This window comes from Dictyostelium purpureum (assembly GCF_000190715.1).
Source record: "Dictyostelium purpureum unplaced genomic scaffold DICPUscaffold_456, whole genome shotgun sequence".
NCBI classification, from domain to species: domain Eukaryota; phylum Evosea; class Eumycetozoa; order Dictyosteliales; family Dictyosteliaceae; genus Dictyostelium; species Dictyostelium purpureum.
This window is the reverse complement of record NW_003519790.1, coordinates 1-23,190: the sequence shown is the minus strand read 5'-3', so window position 1 is coordinate 23,190 and position 23,190 is coordinate 1. Positions and strand designations below refer to the sequence as shown.

At 22.0% G+C, this 23,190-nt stretch overlaps 9 protein-coding genes across 9 annotated transcripts; 4 read left to right on the top strand and 5 right to left on the bottom strand.

The window, feature by feature from the left end:
- Nucleotides 1-1,448: 1,448 nt before the first annotated feature.
- DICPUDRAFT_158604 (uncharacterized protein) lies at nt 1,449-3,164 on the top strand (the record flags this gene model as incomplete). The annotated part of the gene is made up of 3 exons (XM_003293657.1): nt 1,449-2,200; nt 2,263-2,388; nt 2,459-3,164. The coding sequence occupies 3 exons, from the start codon at nt 1,449-1,451 to the stop codon at nt 3,162-3,164; spliced, it is 1,584 nt and encodes a 527-aa protein (XP_003293705.1).
- A 1,203-nt stretch (nt 3,165-4,367) lies between these two features.
- Nucleotides 4,368-7,512, top strand: cbfA (uncharacterized protein; the record flags this gene model as incomplete). Its single annotated transcript, XM_003293656.1, has 2 exons — nt 4,368-4,736; nt 4,933-7,512. The coding sequence occupies 2 exons, from the start codon at nt 4,368-4,370 to the stop codon at nt 7,510-7,512; spliced, it is 2,949 nt and encodes a 982-aa protein (XP_003293704.1).
- Nucleotides 7,513-7,671: 159 nt separating this feature from the next.
- On the bottom strand, nt 7,672-8,529 carry DICPUDRAFT_158602 (uncharacterized protein; the record flags this gene model as incomplete). The annotated part of the gene is made up of 1 exon (XM_003293653.1): nt 7,672-8,529. The coding sequence occupies one exon, from the start codon at nt 8,527-8,529 to the stop codon at nt 7,672-7,674; it is 858 nt and encodes a 285-aa protein (XP_003293701.1).
- Nucleotides 8,530-8,794: 265 nt separating this feature from the next.
- Nucleotides 8,795-9,747, bottom strand: DICPUDRAFT_90360 (uncharacterized protein; the record flags this gene model as incomplete). The annotated part of the gene is made up of 2 exons (XM_003293652.1): nt 8,795-9,414; nt 9,483-9,747. The coding sequence occupies 2 exons, from the start codon at nt 9,745-9,747 to the stop codon at nt 8,795-8,797; spliced, it is 885 nt and encodes a 294-aa protein (XP_003293700.1).
- Nucleotides 9,748-12,732: 2,985 nt separating this feature from the next.
- DICPUDRAFT_42415 (uncharacterized protein) lies at nt 12,733-13,799 on the bottom strand (the record flags this gene model as incomplete). The annotated part of the gene is made up of 4 exons (XM_003293651.1): nt 12,733-13,201; nt 13,279-13,421; nt 13,484-13,610; nt 13,681-13,799. The coding sequence occupies 4 exons, from the start codon at nt 13,797-13,799 to the stop codon at nt 12,733-12,735; spliced, it is 858 nt and encodes a 285-aa protein (XP_003293699.1).
- Nucleotides 13,800-14,709: 910 nt separating this feature from the next.
- Nucleotides 14,710-16,553, top strand: DICPUDRAFT_158600 (aldehyde dehydrogenase; the record flags this gene model as incomplete). Its single annotated transcript, XM_003293655.1, has 2 exons — nt 14,710-15,130; nt 15,208-16,553. The coding sequence occupies 2 exons, from the start codon at nt 14,710-14,712 to the stop codon at nt 16,551-16,553; spliced, it is 1,767 nt and encodes a 588-aa protein (XP_003293703.1).
- An 847-nt stretch (nt 16,554-17,400) lies between these two features.
- DICPUDRAFT_93101 (uncharacterized protein) lies at nt 17,401-17,851 on the top strand. Its single transcript, XM_003293654.1, has one exon. It carries the CDS (start codon nt 17,439-17,441, stop codon nt 17,781-17,783), a length of 345 nt encoding a protein of 114 aa, XP_003293702.1. The 5' UTR covers nt 17,401-17,438; the 3' UTR covers nt 17,784-17,851.
- A 131-nt stretch (nt 17,852-17,982) lies between these two features.
- Nucleotides 17,983-18,349, bottom strand: DICPUDRAFT_158598 (uncharacterized protein; the record flags this gene model as incomplete). The annotated part of the gene is made up of 2 exons (XM_003293650.1): nt 17,983-18,230; nt 18,337-18,349. 2 exons carry the CDS (start codon nt 18,347-18,349, stop codon nt 17,983-17,985), a joined length of 261 nt encoding a protein of 86 aa, XP_003293698.1.
- Nucleotides 18,350-18,701: 352 nt separating this feature from the next.
- On the bottom strand, nt 18,702-19,867 carry DICPUDRAFT_99735 (uncharacterized protein). The gene is made up of 2 exons (XM_003293649.1): nt 19,746-19,867; nt 18,702-19,428 (listed from the first exon to the last, which is right to left on the bottom strand). Exon 2 carries the CDS (start codon nt 19,386-19,388, stop codon nt 18,735-18,737), a length of 654 nt encoding a protein of 217 aa, XP_003293697.1. The 5' UTR covers nt 19,389-19,428; nt 19,746-19,867; the 3' UTR covers nt 18,702-18,734.
- Nucleotides 19,868-23,190: the final 3,323 nt, after the last annotated feature.

Genomic DNA, 23,190 nt, shown 5'->3' with positions numbered 1-23,190 from the left:
TTTTTTTTTTTTTGATTTTTTTTTTTTGAAAATATCAAACTATTTTTTAACCAACCAATAGAATTAATTAAAAAAAAACAAACCCTCACAACCAAAATACTAATTTACCATATAAATAAATATTCACATAACATTTTTTTGTGAGTGATTTGAACATCATCAAAATATTGCACAACTAAAAAAAATGTGGTTGGGGAGTTTTTTCATTATTATAAAAAAAAATAAAAAAAAAGAGTGGTTGTTGTAATGAAAAAAAAAAAAAAAAGATTTATTCACACAACACACACAAATTCACAGATAAAATTTTTCCTATTCAATTGCGGTGGATTAATGGGTGATTTATTTTTAGGGGTTTTTTCAATCACATTGTGATCCCACTTTTTACTCAATTCTATAGATGGCAAACTCTATTTAATCTTTGGAGACAGCTATATATCAGAGCGCTCAGATAGTGTTCTTTTTATAACAATGTCCAAAAAAAGAAAACTCATATTATTTATGCCCATTACTTTGCCCAAATCTTTTTTTTTTTATTTTTTTCCTCACATTTTTTTTTTTTTGTATTTTTCTTTCTCAACCTTAGCCATTTAAGATAGCCCACATATCAAAATACACATATTAAATTATATATATATATATTTTTTTTTGATTTAATTTTTTTTTTTTAATTATTTTTAAATTTTTTTTTTTCTTTTTTTTTTTGAAATAAATTTTAAAAAAATAAAATTAATAATTTATCAAATCACAATTACTATTCAGATATATATAATTATTTCAATTTAAGATTTTAGAATTTTGCTCATTTATATATTTTCAATATTTTATATTTTATTAATTAAATAATATTATGGTTAAATAGTTTTATAAAAAAAAAATTACAAATTTAATAACCTCACCTATATCCTTTCTTATATTATCTTTTTTATAAAAAGTTTTTTTTTTTTAATTTATTTATTTATTTATTTATTTATTTATTTATTTATTTTTTCTTTTTTAATTAATTTTATAAATATAAACTTTATTTTTTTTTTATTTATTTTTTTTAACTTATATATATATAAATAATATAAAAAAAAAAATTCGAAAAATTATAAATATATAAAATCATATAAATATATATATTTAGTTATAGCAATCAATAAATCAATCATAATATTCTATTTGTGTTGTGGGTATATACATATATAAAAATATAAATCATATTCCCTTATAAAAATAATATTTCTTATAATCATTTGTTTTTCATCAATTTTTTATTATATTTTTTTATTATAGTCACTATTTTTTTTTTTGTGATAGTGATAACTGTTAAATACTTTTTTACAACAAAATAATTATTTTTACTATAAAACTATTGTAATCATCGCCTTCAAATTATTATAAAAAAAACTTTTTTCAAATAATCAACTCAATTAAGATATTTTTTTAAAAAAAAAATTAAAAAAAAAATGGACAATAATAATTTATCAAAAATTTTAAATCATGATATAATAAAAACACCAACAACAAACTTTATAACATTGGATCCACCATTAAATTATCAAAGAAGATATCTCAAAGTAAAAGTATGTTCATTCCCAGATGTTTCACCAAAATTTACAGCTGATAACCTATCGCCCCTATCATCCCCTTCAGAACCTCCACTTTTTGCTCTCTCTGATAAAATTAATATTTTCCAAATTTTAAATTCAAACAATTTAAATAATAGTATTAATATTAACAATAATAATAATATTATTAATAGTGGTATTAATAACAATAGTACCTTAACTTATAATAATAATAGACAATATAACAACTTTTATAATAACTCTTCTACAAATACCTCTGCTAGTAGTTCTGCAAATAACTCTACAAATAATTCTCCAAAAAACCCTCCTTTAAATATTTTCAATCAAAACAATGAAATTATAAATAAAAACAATAAACATAATTGTGATGTTTCTTCCTCCAACGAGCCAGTAAAAAAGAAACTAAAACCTGACTACAAACCTTCAGCTGGCTTTTCAGTAAAATCGTTCGAGTTTGACCAAATTCCATTATTTATTGCTTGTTTTCATAACAATACCCAAAGCCTAAAGCATATGATTAATACTGGAACCGATATTAACCATCAATGTAGAAAAAATGGATGGTCCCCATTAATGTATGCAGCACAAGAAAATAATATCGAAATCATTTCTCAAATTATCGCTTATGAGTAAGTATTACCTTTATTGATTACAAAAAAATATTTAAATACTAATTTCTTTTTTTCTATAGCTGTTCTAAAATAAATGCTACCAATGCAGAAGGAAACACAGCTCTATTTATTGCATGTTTAAATTCAAATATCGAAATTGTAAAACTCCTGTTATCTAAAAATGCCAATCCTAATATTCAAAATAGGTATGTTTTTTTTTAATTAAAAAATTATAATTATAATTATTAATAAATTTATAAAAAAATTTAATTATAGAATGGGTAAAACTCCACTAATGATTTCATCAGCTATTGGAAATAAAGAAATTGTTTTATTATTGCTTAAACACAACTCGAATATTAACACTATAGATAATGAGGGAAACAACTCATTAATGTATTGCTTACTTTATGGTTGTAATATCCAATTATTAATGAATAACAATTTTAAAGAAAAGGACGATCAATATGAAAATAATAAAAAAAATATTATAAAAATACTTTTGGAATATGGATCAAACATTGAACAAATCTCAAAAGACGAGTGGACCCCATTAAAATTAGCAATAAAGCACTGTTCATTAGAAATTGTTCAAATGTTTATAAATGGTCAAGATAGCCCAAAAAAAGCATCTTTATTCGAATCTATTGACTCCCAAGGTTGGTCCCCATTGAAAATTGCTATTAGATATGCTCCAAAAGATATCATTGAGTTTCTATTTTCATACTCTAATCCCTATATAGTCATAGATTCAAATTTAAAGAACAATTTAAATGATTATTTTAAACTATCAATATCTTTTAGATCATTTGAAATTTTCGAATATATATTTAATTTATTTAATAATTATAACTATAATAACAATAATAACAATAATAATAGTACATATATTTCAAATATTTTATCAAAAACCGATATAGAACAACTTATAGATATTGCTGATGATAATCAAACAAAAGATCTTTTGAAAAATCTTTTATAATATTGTAAATAAAAAAAAATTAAAGAAAAAAAAATCAATGTTGTTAAATTATTTAAATTATTTATATTTTTATTTCTTTTTTTTTTTTTTTTTTTTTTTTTTTTTTTTTGTTATTTTCATTTTGTAATATTTACAACTTTTCTAAAAATAAATCTTGAGTTTGCTTAACTGCATTTCTGTAATTTCCATAAATACTTGCACCTTCAGAAAAAATTTAAATAAAAAATAAAAAAAAAAATATTAAAAAAAAAAAATATTAAATTAAAAATTTTTTAAAATTATCTTTTTTTTTTTTAAAAGTTAAAAATTAAAATATTGTGTATATTAAGGTTAATTGAACAGCAATTTGATTGATTCTGTTAAAAAAAAAAATAATTACTGAAATTATTTACAAATTATAAAAAAAAAAAAAAAATAATAAAAAAGAACAGAAAAAAAAAAAAATAAAAAAAAAAATAAGGGGGGGTAGATATAAATAGTTTTGATCAACAATGAAATATTGATTGTTCAAACAAATCCATCAACAACATAAATATTATTTGGGGAAATGGTTATTATAACCTTTATAATCTTTTCTCTATTAAATTAAAAAAAAAAAAAAAAAAAAAAAAAAAAAACCCAAGGAAAAAAATTTTTTTTTTTTTTTTTTTTTTTAAAATTTTTTTTTTTTTTTAAAAATTTTTTTTTTTTTTTTTTTTTTTTTTTTTTTTTTTTAAAATTTTTTTTTTTTTTTTTTTCCCAAAAAAATTTTTTTTTTTTTTTTTTTTTTTAATTTTAAACGGGTCCCGGGTAAAAGGGTTTTTTATTTATTTGTTTGTCGGGGAATTTTTTTTTTTTTTCATAAATACCCCCATATATATTTTTTCAAGGTTAAAAACCCCTTTTTTTTTAATTAAAAAAATTTTTAATTTTCTTTTTTAAAAAAAAAAAAAAAAAAAAAAAAAAAAAAAAAATTCAGTGTTATTATTAATTTTAAATGTAAATATATTCATTTTAGAACTCTATATAGATATTGGTTTATAACTTTAAATTGGATTGTTTAATAATTTTAAATGTTCATAAAAAAAATAAAATCAAAAAAATAATTCATTTATTAAAAAAAAAAAAATTTTAAAATTTTTAATTTAAAATATTAATTACTTTTTTCATTTACCATTAATATTTTTAGATATTATAATAATATTTATCATCGACAATACCAACATGAATATAAATAATATAAATAATAGTAGTAATAGTAGTGTTGGTAATAACAACAATAATAGTAATAATAATATTAATATTAATATTAATAACAATAATAATAATAATATTAACAACAACAACAACAACAACAACAACAACAACAATAGTAATAGATACTCAACAGTAGAGGATTTACAAAGTTTCAATATTGAAGAGTTACTATCAGCTCCAGATACAAACTTTATATTAATAAAAAGCCAATCATACTCAAGTACCAGCCCAGAAACTGTTGAAGAAAGTATTGTTAAAAATGGTTTACCATTTGTTTTATCAGATACAACCCATGGATGGAGCAGAAACCAAATGTTTTCAATTGATTTCTTAGCAGTAAGTATTTTTTATAGTTATTATAATACTTTTTTTTTTTTTTTTTTTTTTTTACAGATATAATATTTGGGGAAGGAAAAAAAAAAAAAAAAAAAATTTTATTTTTTAAAACCACAGTGTTTCGAAACCAAATCAATAAATTTAAATATTTTATAAAATCAAATAAAAATAATTAACATATATTTCTATTTTTTAGGAAAGATATTCAGGTTTAGAATTAATTAATTCACCAAGAAATATTGAAATTCAAAAAGATTTACAAGGATGGAGAATGAGAGATTTTATCTCTTATTTACAAGTTTCACCAGAAGAAAGAAACCCAAAATATCTTTATGGTAAAAATATGACATGTCCACGTGAATGGCAAGATTATCTTTCACATAAACTCCAACCTCAATACTCATATAAAAGTAGATTTGACTTGGTATCACATTTACCAAACTACTTGCAACCAGATACTCTAATGTCTTATATTGGAGGGGGTGGTACCTATACTCCTGGTCATGTCGATTTATGTGGTAGTTTAGGTCAAAATTTAATGGTCGCTGCCGAAGGCGATTCTTTTGCCTACTGGTTTATTGTGCCATCACGTTATAGAGAAACTGCAATTAAATTTTGGAATGATAGAGGTGGTGATATCTATTCTGGAGATTCTCATTTTATAAACCCAATCGAATTACTTGGTGCACCATTCCCAGTTTATGTATATAGGCAACGTATTGGCGATTTTGTTTTCATTCCACCCGATTCACTTCATCAAGTTATGAATTTTGGCGGTACATCCATTAAACTTGCCTGGAATAGTATCTCTTTAAAATCGTTACCAATCTCTTATTATTCATCCTTACCAATTTCAAAGAAACTTGCCAAACCAGAAATGTTTCGTATTAAAGCTGTTGCTTATTATACTCTCAGAAAAATTATGGGCGATGTCGAAAATACAAATTTCAGTACAATTGATGTCAATGATGTCATTGATATTATTTCGCCTCTATTGGAAATCTTTCATAATATACTTCAAGTCGAATCTATTTTAATTCCAAAACCAAATTATCCATATTGTAATGGAGAAACTATTCCATTCCTTCAACCATTTAAATACTTTGGAGGTGAACGTATTCAAGATCGTAGATGCGAGCATTGCCACTCTGACATTTTCAATAGATGCTACCATTGTGATCAATGCAAAACTGATGATGGTCATGGTAAAGATTTTTGTTTCGATTGTGTTTCAATGGGTGTTGGATGTGAATTCCACTTTAAAGAGATGGTGTTAAAAGAGTTTATATCTCATAGCAAATTAAAGAAAGAGTTATCAAACTTTTACGATATCTATAAGAACCTTTTGTTACACAGCGGTCGTCGTCAAAGAGATGTAGATGAATTTATTGCCAAAACCTCAGAGCTTGTAGTCGAAGAATGTGGTTTCCTCACCACTGCAACCGTAGCTTATCATGTGGTTTATTACTCATCACAAAAGAAAATTAAATGCCATAGATGTGAAAGAAGATATAAAAAGTTCTCGGTAGTATTTTGTACAAATTGTAGTTCTCGTTTCTGTGAACAATGTGTTATTGGTTTCAAAGATGCATTTACATCAATTATGAAAAGAAGTGAATGGAACTGTTATAGTTGTCAAGGTCGTTGTGATTGTACAGCTTGTAAGAATAATGAAGATAATAGAAATTTTTTAAATAATGACCAAGACTATAACAGTAAAAATAATAACACCCTTAGTAAATATAATAATAATCACCATCAACATTCACCACATCACCAACAACAATCATCACATAATGATATGGATGGACCATTTAAAAAGAACTCTCCAAACTTGCAATCACTTTCAGCTTTACCATCACTTTCATCAATTTCATCATCTCTCAATAACAATGGCAACTATAATAACTATAATAATAATAATAATCCAAATATAAATATGAATATAAACAATAATATGAATGAATATCGTGATCGTTCATCATCATCAACCTCATCATCATCAGCCACCACATCAACTCTAACAACACTTTCAACAACATTATCCTCGTCGGCACCCACCTCATCAACTAAACCAATGGATATCCACTCAAAGAAAAGACCAATTGTTTTAGATAATGATAAGCCAAAAGGTAGACCACCAAAGAATTTGAAAGAATGGACATCTACACATAAATTTATTATCTCTCTTGTCGAATTAAATCGTTCAAACTCTGTACTTGGTAAAAACAATCCAAACTATAAACGTTTTGAAGATCTCCCAACATTAGTTCAATTATATTTAACAAAAAGACGTGCCTTTGGTGGTGTTTTATGGGCCAAAACAAATAGTTGCCCATTATTACCATGTCTCTGGGTTAAAGATCTTTCTATTATTCCACCCAACTTTAAATTACTCCCATCATTAGTTCAAGGAAAGAAAATTGTAGTCTTATTCTTTGGTTGCAACATTGAAGATGAAGAATCAATTGGTATGGTTGGTAAAAAATCAATTTTCAGCTTTGATGAAGTTAATCAAACTCTTTTACTCAAATGTAATGAAGTTCCATTAAAACAATTGGAGGATTTGTTTAATACAGTCGAACCGGATATTGCAACCAAAAAAGATATCTCGACATTTAATTATAAAACTCAAATGGAGGAAAAAGAAGATGGACTTTATGTAAAACAAGAATTATATAATAATAATATGAATATGAATATGAATATGAACAATATAAATAATATAAACAACAATAATAATATAAACAATAATAGTAATAATAAATATGATTAACTATTGAATATGAATAATATAAATAAAGTTAAATAAAATTATTTTTTTTAAATATTTCTAAACCAAAAATTTAAAAAAAAACTATATATCTAAAATTTTGATAATTTTAAAAAAAAGGAAATAAAAAAGCTATAGTTTCGATAAGGTTATTATTTATTTTTATTTAATTAAAACTTTTATTATTTTTTGGGCTCTTTCAAAAATAATCTTCTCTTCATTATCATCATCGTCACTGTCACTGTCACTTTCACTGTCGCCATCATCTTTTGATTTTTTAATTGTTTTTTTATTTTGGCTGCTTTTATATTTTGAAACTTGTTGTTTTGCCTCTTCGATGGTTCTGTCCTTGACCAATCCTTTAAGTGGTGCAAGATACTCTAAAGTAATTTCGAAAAACTTCTCTGGTAATAAATCTGTTGAGTAAATATTTTTTAATAATTGTACTTGAGTATTTTTTTCAAATTTCCAACTTGATTTATCATTCTTCCAAGTATCTAAATACATTAAAATTTCAGAGTTTTTAGATTTTAATTTCTTATCTTCTAATTCTTTTTTTTGTTGTTCAAGTTTAACTAACTTTTTCTCTTTTTCTCTTTTTTTTTCTTTTTCTTGATCTTTAAACTCTTTTTCTATTTTCTTTTTTTGAAAATCTATTTTTTCTTTTGGTGATAATTTTTCAAATGCTTTTTTTTCTTTTTCTAATCTTTTTTCCTTTTCACCCTCTGATTCTGATTCTGATTCTGATGAATCACTGTCTGATTCTGATTCTTTATTATCTGGTTTTTCATCCTCACTTTCGCTTTCACTTCCACTTTCATCGTCACTATCACTATTATTACTTTCACTTTCGCTGTCGCTATTGTTACTATCGCTTTCGCTATTGTTACTGCTATCACTTTCACTTTCGCTTTCTGATGATGACTCTTCAACCTTTTGTTTTTTAACTACTTTTTTTTCTTCTTTTACTTCTTTTTCATCCTCTTCCTTTTTATTTTTTCTTTTAACCTCTTTAGTCATTTTTATTTATATCTGTATAATTTAATAATTTTAAATTTAAAAAAAAATTTTAAAAAATAAATTTAAAAAAAAAATTAAAAAACGAAAAAAAATTAAATAACGAAAAAAAATTATATTATTTTAAAAATAATTAAAAATAAATAAATCAAATAATTTTAAAAGAACTATTATTATTATATATATATATTTAAAAAAACAAATAAAATAATAAAATAATAAAATATTGTTGTTTTAATATCGATATTTTTTTTTATTATTTTATATATTAAAAACTTTGATTTTTTAAGTTTTCCAATACGTCCAATAAAAAAGGTAAATATATTGATTCTATACCCTTTTTCCAAATTGAATTAAAATCTATTTTTATGAGATGTTTTAATTTCTCTTTTGTATCTTTTAATATTGATGGGGTTATTTTGTTAACTATTAGCTGAATACCATGAAGAATACCCCTCTGTAATAGGATACCACTTGATGATGATAAATTTATTTTATAGTACTTTGATATTATTTCCCTCATTTTCTTTACCTGGGTTGATTCTACTGATGGGTTTCTGAAGATTGAATATACCAATGACTTGATCCTTGCAATATATTTTTTATTACTATTTGATATTGGGTTGTTATTTCCTATACATGTCATATTTGAATTTATTAATAAAAAATACCATCCTTCTTTGGATGGAGTGTCGAAAAATAATATGTTTGAAAAATTTGTACCATTATCCATCCAAATCAAAGGTAGTCTATCCCAATTATTACAAAAAATATCGAAAGCCATTATTTGTCCAAGTTGCATTAGTTTCTTTTCACCAGTACTTCCTGAGAAATATTCTTTATGATTTAATTCTTTAAAAGTTTTTCCATAAGGTATGTATTCCATAACTAAATTAAAAAAAAAATTAATAAATTATCATAAAAATTGTTTTTAAAATAAAACCATAGATAGTTACTAAAGAAAAAAGATTTTGATAACTCCAATTTGATAAAATCGTAAAGCGACTCGTTAGATTTTGATGCATTTAAAAGAGATGTTGACATTTCATCAAATTCTTGGTCAGAGAATTCCAATAATCTCATTTCTGGAATTGGTAAACCAAGAATACTTTCTAAAATTGAAGCATAAACTTCTTGTACAATAGTAGTTGAAGACTTTAATAAAATTTGGTTATATTCGCAGTTGTTGGTTAAAAATGTAACAATAAGATATATATTCATATCTCCATAATCCACTTTTTCTATATTTATGATAGAATCCCACTCTATGGAATGAATATTGGAGTATTGAACAATTGGGACATATTCATTTTCTATTTTTTTTTTATTACCTTTATTATTTTTATGGCTACCATTACTATTTATACTGTTACAATTATTTTTAATATTACTACTACTAGAGTGGGCTGCTTTGCTTAATAAATCACTACTATTTTGACTTGAACTACTTGTAAAACTTCCTAAATTGCTACTACTATTCACATTACTTGATATTATACTTGAAATTGACTCCAAACTATTACTACTAGAGCATAAGCTTGAAGTTGAATTAAAACTACTATTATTTATACTATTTGAATTTAAATTATTGTTATTGTTGTTAACATTATTGCAGTGGTTATTATTTTCTATATTATTATTTACCCTGTTTCCTTCTATATTTATATTATTATTATTGATATTGTTGTTGTTGCTGCTGTTATTGTTATTGTTATTTATATTATTAATATTATTTATATTATCTTTTTCATTTTCTTTATTTATATTTTTTTTTTTATTTTTATCAAAAAAAAAAGTTTTGTTTTTAAATTGTTTTATTGTTTTCATTTTAAGGTTCGTACCTATTTATATTTAATTTAAAATGGTTTATTAATATTTCTCTTTATTTTAATGGAGTTATTATTTCTTCTATAATTATAAATTTTAAAATAATAAAATATTAAAAAAAAAAACAATAAAACAAAATACTAATAAAAAAAAAAAAAAATTATATATATAATAATATATAATTATATATAATTATATAATTATTTTGTATAACTGAAAAATTCGTATTTTTATTATTATTTAATTTGGTTTATTTTCGAATTACATATATTTAATAATTTCTTACATTACAAAATGTGGGAAAAGAAAAAAAAACAAAACTAAACAAAACAAAACAAAAAACAAACCATAATGTCATATAAATAACAAATTAATAATATAAATCCAAAACCATAGATAATTATAAAAAAAATACGAAGTTTTAATATAAATTATATATTTTAAAAACTATTAAAAAATATTTACTTTGTTTTATAAATACCACAACACCCTAACACAAATTATAATTATTTTTTTAATTTAAAAATAAAATTGTAATAAAAAAAAAAATAAAAAAATGAATTACACCCTATATGGGAAAATCATTATAATGTTTTTGAAAAAAAAAAAAAAAAAAAACGACTAACTTACCTCCGATATTATATTATAAATATATATTAATATTTTTTGATATCAAAAAATACTCTGTAATACATAAACAATAGTTACCACCACTACTATATTTACATACAAAAAAATGTGTGTGTTAAAACTATATTACAATATTTTTTTATTTTAAAAAATTTATAGATAAAAAAAACTACTATTATGCTATCTATTTAAAAAAATATTACTATTATTATTATTATTTATTATTAAAATTGTTTGTATTTGAATAATCTAAATGACACAATAATAAAAATGAATGAAATAAAAAAAATAAAAAAAATAAAAAAATTATTTTATAATTTATTATTCTTGTTATTCTTATTATTATTAATGGAGAATTTGAGAGATATATTGAACCACAAATATCACTACCACTAAATTTTATATCTTGCACATATAAAAAATTCATAAAAAAATATTTATATTCCCACAACACACTCTACCAATAAAAGAATATTGTCGTCTTATTTTTATATTAAAAAATTAATTAACAATATAATAATTTCCTTGTAAAATTTGATATTCATCTCATGTAAAACTCATAATTTCATTCAATGTTTTTGAAAACAACAACAACAACAAAAAAATTAATTTTTTTTTTTTATCCTAATTTACCCAATTATAAGAGAAATTTATTAATTTTAAAATAAACTCCTCTTAATAAGTGTACCTTTATTAACATTTTATTTCACCTAAACTTCCCCCATCACCTACGGCTAATTCATTTACCAAATATAGATAAATATATATATATAAATTTATTGCCCCTACTCGTCCTTAATACTCACACAATATATTTTTCACCCACACACAGACAAACACACATAAAAAAGATATATAAAAACCCACTTCAAAAAAACACACCCACCCACATTTAAAAGCAATAATTAAGAATTATTCTTCTCTGTTGTAATTTTATATAGCATCTTTTTAATATTTTAGTTGTGGGGTATTGCTATTTTAATAGAGCAAATTGTTTATTTTTTATTTAAGTTCATATACTATATTAATATATTAATTTGGATAACGCTACCTCTTTCATCATTTTTAAATATGGTACTATTGAATTTTCTTTTTTTTTTTTTATTTTGATAATGATTAATAATTTGAAAATTGTAAATTTGGTAATACCATTAAAACAATTAATAAAATAATTTTTTTTTTAAAAAAAAAAAAAAAAAAAAAAAAAAAAAAAAAAAATTAAATATAAATTTTTAATTTTATAATTGTTGGGAATTAATTTTTCTTTTTGATATTATTTTATAAAAAGTGATTGCTATTTTACTTTTTTTTTTACTTTATTTGTTCTAAAAAAATTCTTATATTTGTCAGTAGTTAAAAAAAAATGTTCACTCCGTTTTTTTTAGTTTACACTTTGTGTAATAAATAATTTTATCTAGATAAAAAAAATAATAGATTTTTTTTAATTTAATACATCATCATAATAACGCACCATCCTTTAATTAAGAGAAATAATCTTATCAATAATGATAGATATTTATATCGTGTTATATATATTATTTTATATATTTATCCTAACAAAAAATAAAAAAAAATATTTTATATTTATATTTTATATGTCTATAAATTTAAATTTTATTTATTTATATAAAAAATGGTTAATATTTTTATATATAGATAAAAAAAAGTTATAAAAAAACTTTAAAAAAAAAAGATTATATAAAAAAAATAATTATTTTTTTATGGTGATGATACCAATAATTAAATTAACTATTTAGTTTTTTTGTTGGTGGTTGGGGTTGATTTTGATTTTTCTTTGTAGGTGCCTAAAAATTTATCTAAATAAGTGAATCTTGAACCATAGTTGCATGTGAATTCTTTGTGATGATAATCGTGGAATGATGTGCCACCATAGTATGGCATAAAGTTGAATGGGAAAAGATCGATATCATAACCAGAGTGAGTTAAAACAGCATCTAATTGACGAATAACAAACCATGAATAAAATGTAATAAAGTGTGGTCTAATAATTAAAGCTGGTGCAAATGTTGCAAAACCTAAAAAGACAACTTCTACTGGATGGGCATATGAGGCAGTGAAACCAAATGGTGCTGAATAATAATGATGTTCTTTATGAATGTTTTTGTAGAACCATGGGGTGTGGAAGAATCTGTGCATCCAATAGTGGAAGAAATCTTCACCAATTAAACAAAGGAAAATATCTAAACAAAATCTCCAACTATATATATTCAAATTAAAAAATTAATAAATTTATAAAAAACTTAAAAAATAAAATTAACGTTAAAAAAAACTTACGCTGGTGGTAATGGTAATGAATAATTCATACCTAAAAATTTAGAGAATGGGAATGATACAACACCTAATGGTAATACAACCAAAAGATAATTGACAACTAAATTATCAATACATCTTTTGATATCTTGAGATGATGGGTATTTCTAATATTAAAAAGAATGATTAATATTTTTTTATGTTTTATTATACACTTAATAATACTTACAGTGATTTGAATTTTTTTTTTTGGGAAGAGTTTAAATTTATCAAAGAGATAAAATATAAATCCACCAAGGGCATATAAGACAGCCATACTAAAATAAAAAATAAGGAATAAACCAAATTCGCCATAACTAATAAAATAATATTAATTAGTTTTAATATATTTAAATGTATGTTTTATTTGAATTCATTGATAAATACCTTTGGAGAATCCAAGCCCAACCATATTCGATAAAATTTGATGGTTGTGGATCGAGTGATTTAATGTCATAATTGACATCGGATTTAAAAAATGCGGTAATATCAGCTAATTTCAACATTTTGTTGGATTATTATTATTATGAAAAGTAAACTGATATTATTAAATAAATAATTTTTTATATTACAATCTCTATTCTATTAATAGTTTTATTATTATATTCTATTTTTAAATAATGATTAATATGTCATATGAAGTTTATTTATAAGCAAATATAAAAAAACTCGAAATTTTTTTTTTTGAACAAATTAATAAATTATTTTTTATTATTATAACTATTATTATGCTATAGAATAATTATTATTTAATGTTATTTAATTATTTAAATAATTTTTAATTTTATAGTTTTTTTTTTTTTTGCTATAATATTTAAAATTTGAAAAAAATTAAAAAAAAATAAAATATAAAAAAAAAAAAAAAAAAAAAAAAAAAGGGTGAAAATCCAAATATGGGGGCCTTTTGCCGTGTGTGGTTACGGGCTCCCCCTAATTCGTTTTTTTTTTTTTTTTTTTTTTTTATATGAATAACGAGGTCTAGATATTTTGAAAATCAAATATAAATAAATATTTTTTTTAATTTTTTTTTTCTTTTTTCTTTTTTTTATTTATTTTTTTTTTAATTTTTTTTTTTTAATTGATAGTGTGTGTCGAAAATTTTGTTTGAGATTTCATTCACTATAGAAATAATCATCATATTACAATTAAATAAATTAAAGTATTAATAGATAGTTGATTTAAAAGTGATTTCAACTTACGAATTACTTTTTAATCATTATTATTATAATTTAATTTTTTTTATTTTAAAATAAAAAAATAATAAAAAAAAAAGGAAATTTTTAAAATTTTTTTTTATTTTTTTTTTTCATTTTATTAGATTTTGGTTGTTTTTCTGTTGAAGCAATTGGTTGTTGTTTTTTTTTTTTTTTTATTAGAAAAAGGTAAAAGTTAAGGAAAAAAATATCAGTGTCAAAAATGTCAGGCGATGGTCAATGTATTTTTGGTAGTATGAAACAATTACTCTTAGAACATTATTCAATGATTTATCAAGTTGTTGTTGCAGTATTAACAATTGCCGTTATCTACAAGGCTTTTTTCAATAAAAAGAACCTTCCAGTTAGACCAAAGAGAGATATTGGTACCTCACCAGCTTCACTTGGTACTGGTGCAGAAATTGACTGTGTTAATCCAGCTACAGGTAAATCAATGGGTATCATCAAATCATTAAAAACTGACGAAGTTAAAACTTGTTTAAAAGCTGCTCAAGTCGCTCAAGCCGAATGGGGTAAAACTTCATTTGATGAACGTAGACAAATTCTTCAAGATTTCATTGATATGTTTATTAAAAATGAAAATGAATTAGTTGAAGCATCTATGAGAGATACTGGTAAAACAAGTAAGTATCGAAAGTAGTAAAAGTAATGGTAGTGTAATTTTAAACTAATAACGATTTATTAATTTATTAAATTTTAGGATTTGAAGCTACTTTTGGTGAAATTTTAACAAGTTGTGAAAAATTAAGATATTTAATTCAAAATGGTGAAAATGCATTAAAGACTGAAGAAAGAAAGGTACCAATGTTAATGGGTACTAAAGCAGCAAGACTCGAATATCATCCACTTGGTGTCATTGGTATTATTATTCCATGGAACTATCCAATTCATAGTATTATTTCAGCAGCAGCAGCAGCTATTTTTTCAGGTAATGCAGCTTTAGTTAAAGTTTCAGAATGGTCAACTCATTCAAAGATTCTTTTTGAACATCTTGTTAGAAAAGTTTTAGCCAACAGAGGTCACGATCCAAATTTAATCCAAATTCTTCCAGGTATGGGTGAAACTGGTGAAGCTTTAGTTAGATGTGGTGTCGATAAAATTCTTTTCATTGGTTCACCAGGTACTGGTAAACGTGTAATGAAAGCTGCTTCAGATAACCTCACTCCAGTTATTTTGGAACTCGGTGGTAAAGATCCAATGATTGTCTTTGACGATGTCGATTTAGATTGGGCTCTTGCTGTTGTTCAAAGAGGTTGTTTCATTAATTTAGGTCAAAATTGTATTTCATCAGAAAGAGTATTTGTACATGAAAAAATTTACGACCAATTTTCAAAATTAATGGCTGAAAAAATCAATTCACTTAAACAAGGTCCACCAGAAGAAGGTCATTTCGATTTTGGTTCAATGACTATGCCAGCTCAAGTTGACAAAGTCGAACATTTAGTTAATACTGCCATCAAAGAAGGTGCTACACTTTTAGCTGGTGGTAAAAGAAATCCAGCCTACACCAAAGGTAACTATTTCCTCCCAACTGTTTTATCTAATGTAACTGAAAAGATGACTATTTTCAATGAAGAAGCTTTTGGTCCAGTTTGTACTTTAGTTAAATTCTCAAATGAAGAAGAACTCGTTCGTATGGCCAATGGCACTGCTTTTGGTTTAGGTTGCTCCATTCTCAGTACCGATCTTAAGAGAGCTGAACGTATTGGTAGCAAAATCTCCACTGGTATGTTAACCATTAACGATTATGGTGCTTCATATTTAGTTCAAGATCTTCCATTTGGTGGTTGCAAAGAATCTGGTTTTGGTCGTTTCAATGGTCCAGAAGGTCTCAGAGGTTTCTCACGTGAAGTTTCAATTCTTACTGATCGTTATCCAATTAAAACACCAGTTCCACGTCTCATCCGTTATCCAATTGATCCAAATTCAGTCGGTATTATTCGTTCAGCTATTTATATGATTTATCAAAGAGGTGTTGCTAACAAAATTAGAGCCGCCATTAACTTTACTTCACAAGTTATCCGTAATCCAAAATTATTAATGTAATAAAGTAAATAAATATAAATTATATGAATAAATTATAAAAATTTTAAATTGTAAAGATTATAATTTAAAAAAAGAAAATCGTATCTTAATTAAATTAAATTGTATTATTTTTTTTTTATTATTATTTTCATTATAAAAAATTTTAATTTTTTTAGATTATCAAAAAATAAAAAAAAGTAGTTATATATAATTTTGATATATTTAATATTTTTTTAACAAATATTTATTTATTTATTTACTTTTTAATTAGTAAAAGATGAAATAAAAAAAAAAACTACAAATGTTGTATTTTTTGATAAAATAAATAATTGTAATATTTTTCAATGTTGATATTATGATGGTTTTTATATAAAAAGTGCATGCATAAAAATATTTAAAAACTTTATTTATACAATAAATCTAATGTAACAATAAATAAAAAAAAATGATTGGGGTTTATAAAAAAGATTTATGTGGGTTAATAAAAAACAAAGAATAACCCCTAATCATTTTTTTTATTACCAGAAATAGAAAAGGATCTTATTGAATCTATTTTAATCTTACTTTAACCCTCTTGTTAATTCTTTTTTTTAATCATTCTAAAAAGAATTAAAATTTAAAAGAAGTAATTAGAGCTTGGTATTTGTAATTTATCTCTTAATATTTAAATTTGTTTATTTTATAAAATATTTTTTTTTAATTTTTTTTTTTTTTGAAGAGCTAAAAAAAAAGATATAAAACTCAAAACTTTTTTTTTCTTTTTAATTCAAGCCAAAAACAAAGAAAATAGCAAGTATAAGAAAAAATATTTCTTTTTTTTTTTTTTTAGTTTTTAAAATTAATTTTTTTTATTTTTTTACAAATTTAGATTTCCCAAAACTTTAATAAAATAAATCTTGTATCAAAATGTCAGAAGTTAGAAGCAACTTTAATGAATTAAAAGAAGGTATTTGCCAAGGAAAATTCTTAGATATGTTTGATAAATACTTTCATAATGATGTTGACATGTACGAAGGTGGTGAATTAAAAGCTAATAGAAAGGGCAAAGCAAACAATAGAGAGTATCAAGAAAATTTTATTAAAAACGCAAAAATTAATGAAATTAAAATCTTAAGAAGTATCATTGATGGTGATGTAGTTGCATACGAAATGCTAATGGACTTTGAAATTGGTGGCCAAGCCATAAAGAAAAACCAATGGGTAATTCAAACATGGAACAATGGTCAAGTAATTAGAGAAGAGTATCTTTAAATCTTATTAATATATATGAGTTTTAAAATAAAATTCAATATAAAATAAAGCAATATAATAAATTTAAATAAACTTTTTTTTTTTTTTTTTGTATGAAATATTAAAAATAACTATTTAATTTTATTTTTTTATTAATATTATTTAAAAAAAAAAGGGTTAAACCATAGTTTCTAATATTTGTTTTTTTATTTTTCGGTGTTTATTGACGTCTTCTATTATTAATGATAATAATGATTGGTCCACGGCCACCACCACCACTACCACCACCACTGCCACCACCGCTGCCACCGCCGCCGCTACCCCAATCACCACCACCACCGCCGCCGCTGCCACCACCCCAATTGGAAATAGCGTTATCAGAAAACTTAATAGGGTCTACGCTAGTTGCTCCCAAGATGGATCCGTCACTCATTGTATCTGAGATTCTGCCAAATTTAGATAAATTACCTAAATAATTATATTTATAATTTATATATAATATATATTAATATTTTATTAGTATGAATATTTTATTAGTATGAATATTTTTAAGCTATTCTTTTATAAAACTTACCGATAATAGTCATTTTTAATTTTTGAATAAAAAAAAAAAAAAAAAATATTTAGTATTTATAGGTTTTTTTTTTTTAAATAAAAATTGTAATTTAATCAAAAATGCCCAATAAGAGACTTTGAGATTACAAGATCAACTACTATTTTATGTTTTTTTAAATAAAAAAGTGATATTTTCCATCAATACTCTTTAATTTGGATAATTGTTTTTTTTAATTAAAAAAACAATTAACCAAAAAAAAAATTATTTAAAAAAGGAAAAAATAAAAAAAAAAAGATAAAAAAGGAAAAAAAAAAAAAAAATTGAATAAATTAAAAAAAAAATTAAATAAATTAAATAAAAATAAAAAAGGAAAATATTTTTTTGGTAAATAAATATATTACATAAAAGAAAATCTTTTATGGTATTAATAAAACAGGCTTTATTAAATTTTTTTTCATTATATTTGAAATAGATAATAACTTTTTATCGTTTGAAAAACTTTTTCTTTTTTGTTGAAAATTAGATTGTATATTTGAATTTACTTTAACTTTGGGTATTTTGATATGGCCAGATTTTTGTAAATTTTCGATACCACTTTTAATTTTTTCGATTGAAATATTATTTAAATTATTATTATTTACAACTACATTTATATTATTATTATTATTATTAATATTATTTACAAAATCTATACAATTATTATTTAAATTCTCTTCTATTTTTTCAATTTTGGGTATAAAAGGTTTGAATGCAGTACAGTTGTTATTATTATTATCATTATTATTATTATTATTATTATTATTATTATTATTATTATTATTATTTAAAATTGGTGTATATAAATTAAATTCGGAACTGAATCTTCTTTTGTTATTATTAAAATTATTAAAGCCAGATACTTCTTGATCTTCTTCTTCGTTATCGGAATTATCGTCCCAAACCCCTTCAAAATCGATTATTAAAGGTTGATTGGCCAAGTATTCTCTTTGTTGTAAAAGATGTTTTGTATTTGCGTAACATGTTGGATCGACAAATGATACGGTTTCTAATTCTGACAATAGTCTTTCCATTCTTATAATTTTATATTATTTGTTGTACTAATCGTAAATTCTATTTTATTAAAATGAATTAAAAAAAAAAAAAAAAAAAAATTATTAATATTTATTTATATTTTTTTTAATAAAAGAAATTTAAAATAAAACAAAAAGAAAAAAAAAAAATAAAATAAAAAAAAAAAAAATTAAAATTAAAACAATAATTAAAAAAAAATAATTGTATGATTTAATAAATTTTTAACTAAAAACTGAATTTTTGGTAAAATAAAACAAAAAACAGTAATTTTTAGAAAATTAAAAAAATATTTTTTAAAAAAAAAATGAAATAAAAAAAAACTTTTAAAAGTTTTAATTTAATTGATAAATATATACTTTTTTGAAAAAAAAATATAGTTGGTTTGATATATCGATATTTTTAAAGCAAATTAAAAAAAAGTTTTTAAAACTTAAAATTATTGTTGTTATTATTATTTTTATTATTATTTATAGTACTGTGTGTTTTTGGGTGTGTGTTGTTGACTTGTGATGTATATGAAATAAAAAGAAAAAATAAAATAAAAATTTTTTAATAAAACACTATACGACACAATTTTAAAAAAAAAAAAAAATAAAATAAATAAAAATAAATAAAATAAAAATAATTATTTTAAATTGAAAAAGGTGTATACAACAACATATGTACACACATATATTATAAAAATTAATTAATAGAAATTAAGATTTAGCATATATGTGTGTGAGTGTTTTTGTGCGGGTGAGAAGGTAGTATGTGTGGTCGGTGTGTTAAATCTCTTGTTTGAATTAAATATTAATTTTAAATTTTAATACAATACATGTATAAATATATATTTGATTTTTTTTCAGTTTCCTCTGTTTATGTGTGTGTTAAGTGTGTGTTTTATTTGTTTGTTTTAAATGTGGTAATAGTTTAGTTTTTTAGTAGGTGAGTGGTTATTATTATAGAGAGATATGTGTCTTGTGGGTGTGTGTGTGTATTACCACATATGTGTGTTATTGTTTTATGTTTTTATTTTACTATTTTTATATATAAAAAACTTTATTATAGAGAGAAATATGTGGGTGTGGGTGGGAGTGTGGTTTAATTTTAAATAAAAATTATAGACTTTTGTAAATGGATTAGATAACATATATAAAATAAATATATATGGATGTACTACTACTACTATTACACTTACATCTTTAATTAGTCTATAAAGATTGTTGTTGTTGTTATTTTTTTTTTTGTTGTTATTGTATTTCTAAATATAAATTAAACCAATCAATATGATATTATTGACAAAACAATTTAAAATAATATAAATAGATGGTAGAAAAATAGAGTAATCTAAAATGTTATTGTTGTTGTTGTTGTTATTATTATTTCTATTATGAATCTAATTGTGATGTTATTGGTTTTTTTTAACAAACATTTAAAAAAAATAAAATAAAATAAAAAAAAAATAAAATAAAAAAAATTTTAAATGATATTTAATTTATATGGATATAGGATAGAAAAATTTTATAGATTATAGATATAAATATAACAACAATAATTAAATAAATAAGACACGTTTTATTTTCTACTACTACAATTATTTTTTTATCACAAAAAAAACAAAAAAAAAAATAAAAATGGATAGGAAGAAAAAAAAAAATAAAAAAAAAAAAAAAAGGTGAGAAAAAACACAACCAACAACATATGTTAAATTAATTTATTAAGATAAATAAAATAATGTATATCCATATCACCCCGTTAAACACCACACTATCACACAACACAGACAAAACTCTTTCTTTTACATACTACTACCACTACAAAAATAATATCGAAAGTATACACAAAAAAATAAAAATTAAACAACTAAAAATAACCATTTTATATCAGATATTTAACCAATAAGGAAATTAAAAATGGGGTGTGTGAATGTGTTTTGAGTGTTTATTATGAATATGAATAAACAATAATATTATTTTATAATTTATTAATGTGTTTGAGTTTCGTAAAGGTTATGTTCATGTTTTGTCCGGTATACAATTTTTATAATGAAAAAAAATTGAAAGTGTGTGTGTGGTGTGAAATGAGATTGGATAATGATAATATTAAATTTATTTTTATTTTGTATAAATATCTAAGTGTGTGGGGGTGTGTATCTTTAATTAAAAAAAAATTTGATGATGATTTTTTTTTTTTGAAAAAGTTTTTTTTTTTAAAATTTTTTTGGAATTTTATTGTGAAAATTTGGGGGTATCATTTTTGGATGATGATGATGGTGATGATGATCCAATAAAATAAAAATACACAAAAGAAACAATAAATTTTTTATTTACGAGTGAGTAAGCGTGGGTGTGATTTATATAAAATATATTAATTAAAAAAGATTGTGCACAAATAATTATTTTTTTTTTTTTTTTTAAAGAGCTACTTATAATAGGGAGATATTTTAATCCCCCACGTATCAAATAACAATAAACAGTATATTTTTAATAATTATTATAATGTGATTAAAAAAAAAATTATTTAAGATAATAATAACAATACATTTATTTTTATTTTTTTTTTACTTACATTAAAAGGAATGAAAAAAATAAAAATTTTTTGATTTTGGTATGATTCAATTAGTGCGCTACTAATATTATTACCAAATAAATTTATAGATTGTAAAAAATTTAAAAAGATTAATTATTATTAATAGTGTAATTATTGTTATTATAATATGATGTGTGGGTGTGGGTGATACAAATTATTAATAACGAAAAAAATTATATTGTTTAAAATTAATAATAATATTATTAAAAATATAACCTTTTATTTGTATGAATAAGTATATATAATTTGTAATAAATATATGTTGATATGTGGTGGTGTGTTGGTGAAAAAAGAAAATAATATTTTCAAAAAAAAAAAAATAAATAAATAAAAAAAAAAAAAACCTTTTTTTTTTTTAAACAAAAAAAAACAAATTTATTATTTTTTTAATGGTGATAAGATTTTTTCACTACACTTTTAGTTGATAATCGTAATTAAAGAAAAATTTAATGGAAAAGGTGTGCGAGCAAGAAATTTTATTTTAATTTTTTTTCAATTAAAATAAAAAACTTGCCTGAAAAATGGAAAAAGAATCTTTTTTTTTTGATATTGTTTAAAAAAAGGTTTTTTTTAATTTTATTTTTTTAATTGATAGATTATTGTTGGGGTGATGCACCGGTGTCAGGGTCAAAAAAATTTCTTGGTTTTAAAGAACCGGATTTTTTAACTGGTCAATAGTTTTTTTTTTTTTTTTTATAAATTGACCATCACAAACCTAAATATTTTATTATAATTTTTTATATAAAATAAGATCTGCTTTTTTTTTTTATAATTAATTGTTTATTTTTTTTTTTTTTTTTTTTTTTTGAAATAATCCATTTTTATTTATTTTTTTTTTTTTTTTTCTTTTTTTTTTTTTTTTAATCCATATTTCTTTTTAAAATAACCCACCAGCCGGAAAAAAAAATCCGTTGATCCCAAATTTAAGGTAAATTTTTATTTTAATCAATTTTAAAAAAATAAGTTTTTTTTTTGGTCGTTTTTTTTTTATATTATATTTGCACTTTTCGAAAAAACCAATAATGCCCCAAAAATCTCCAATCAATTTTTTTTTAATTTTTTTCTTTTTTTTAATTTTTTTTTTATTTTGGCTTCCCAATTTCGTCAAATTGATTTTTTTTTGCCATTGATAAAATTATAAAGAATTTATCGTTACAGAAAATGTTCACCAATTTTTCAGATTTTAAGGAACATGTTTTCCATGGATAAAGAAAGGCAGTAAATTATATT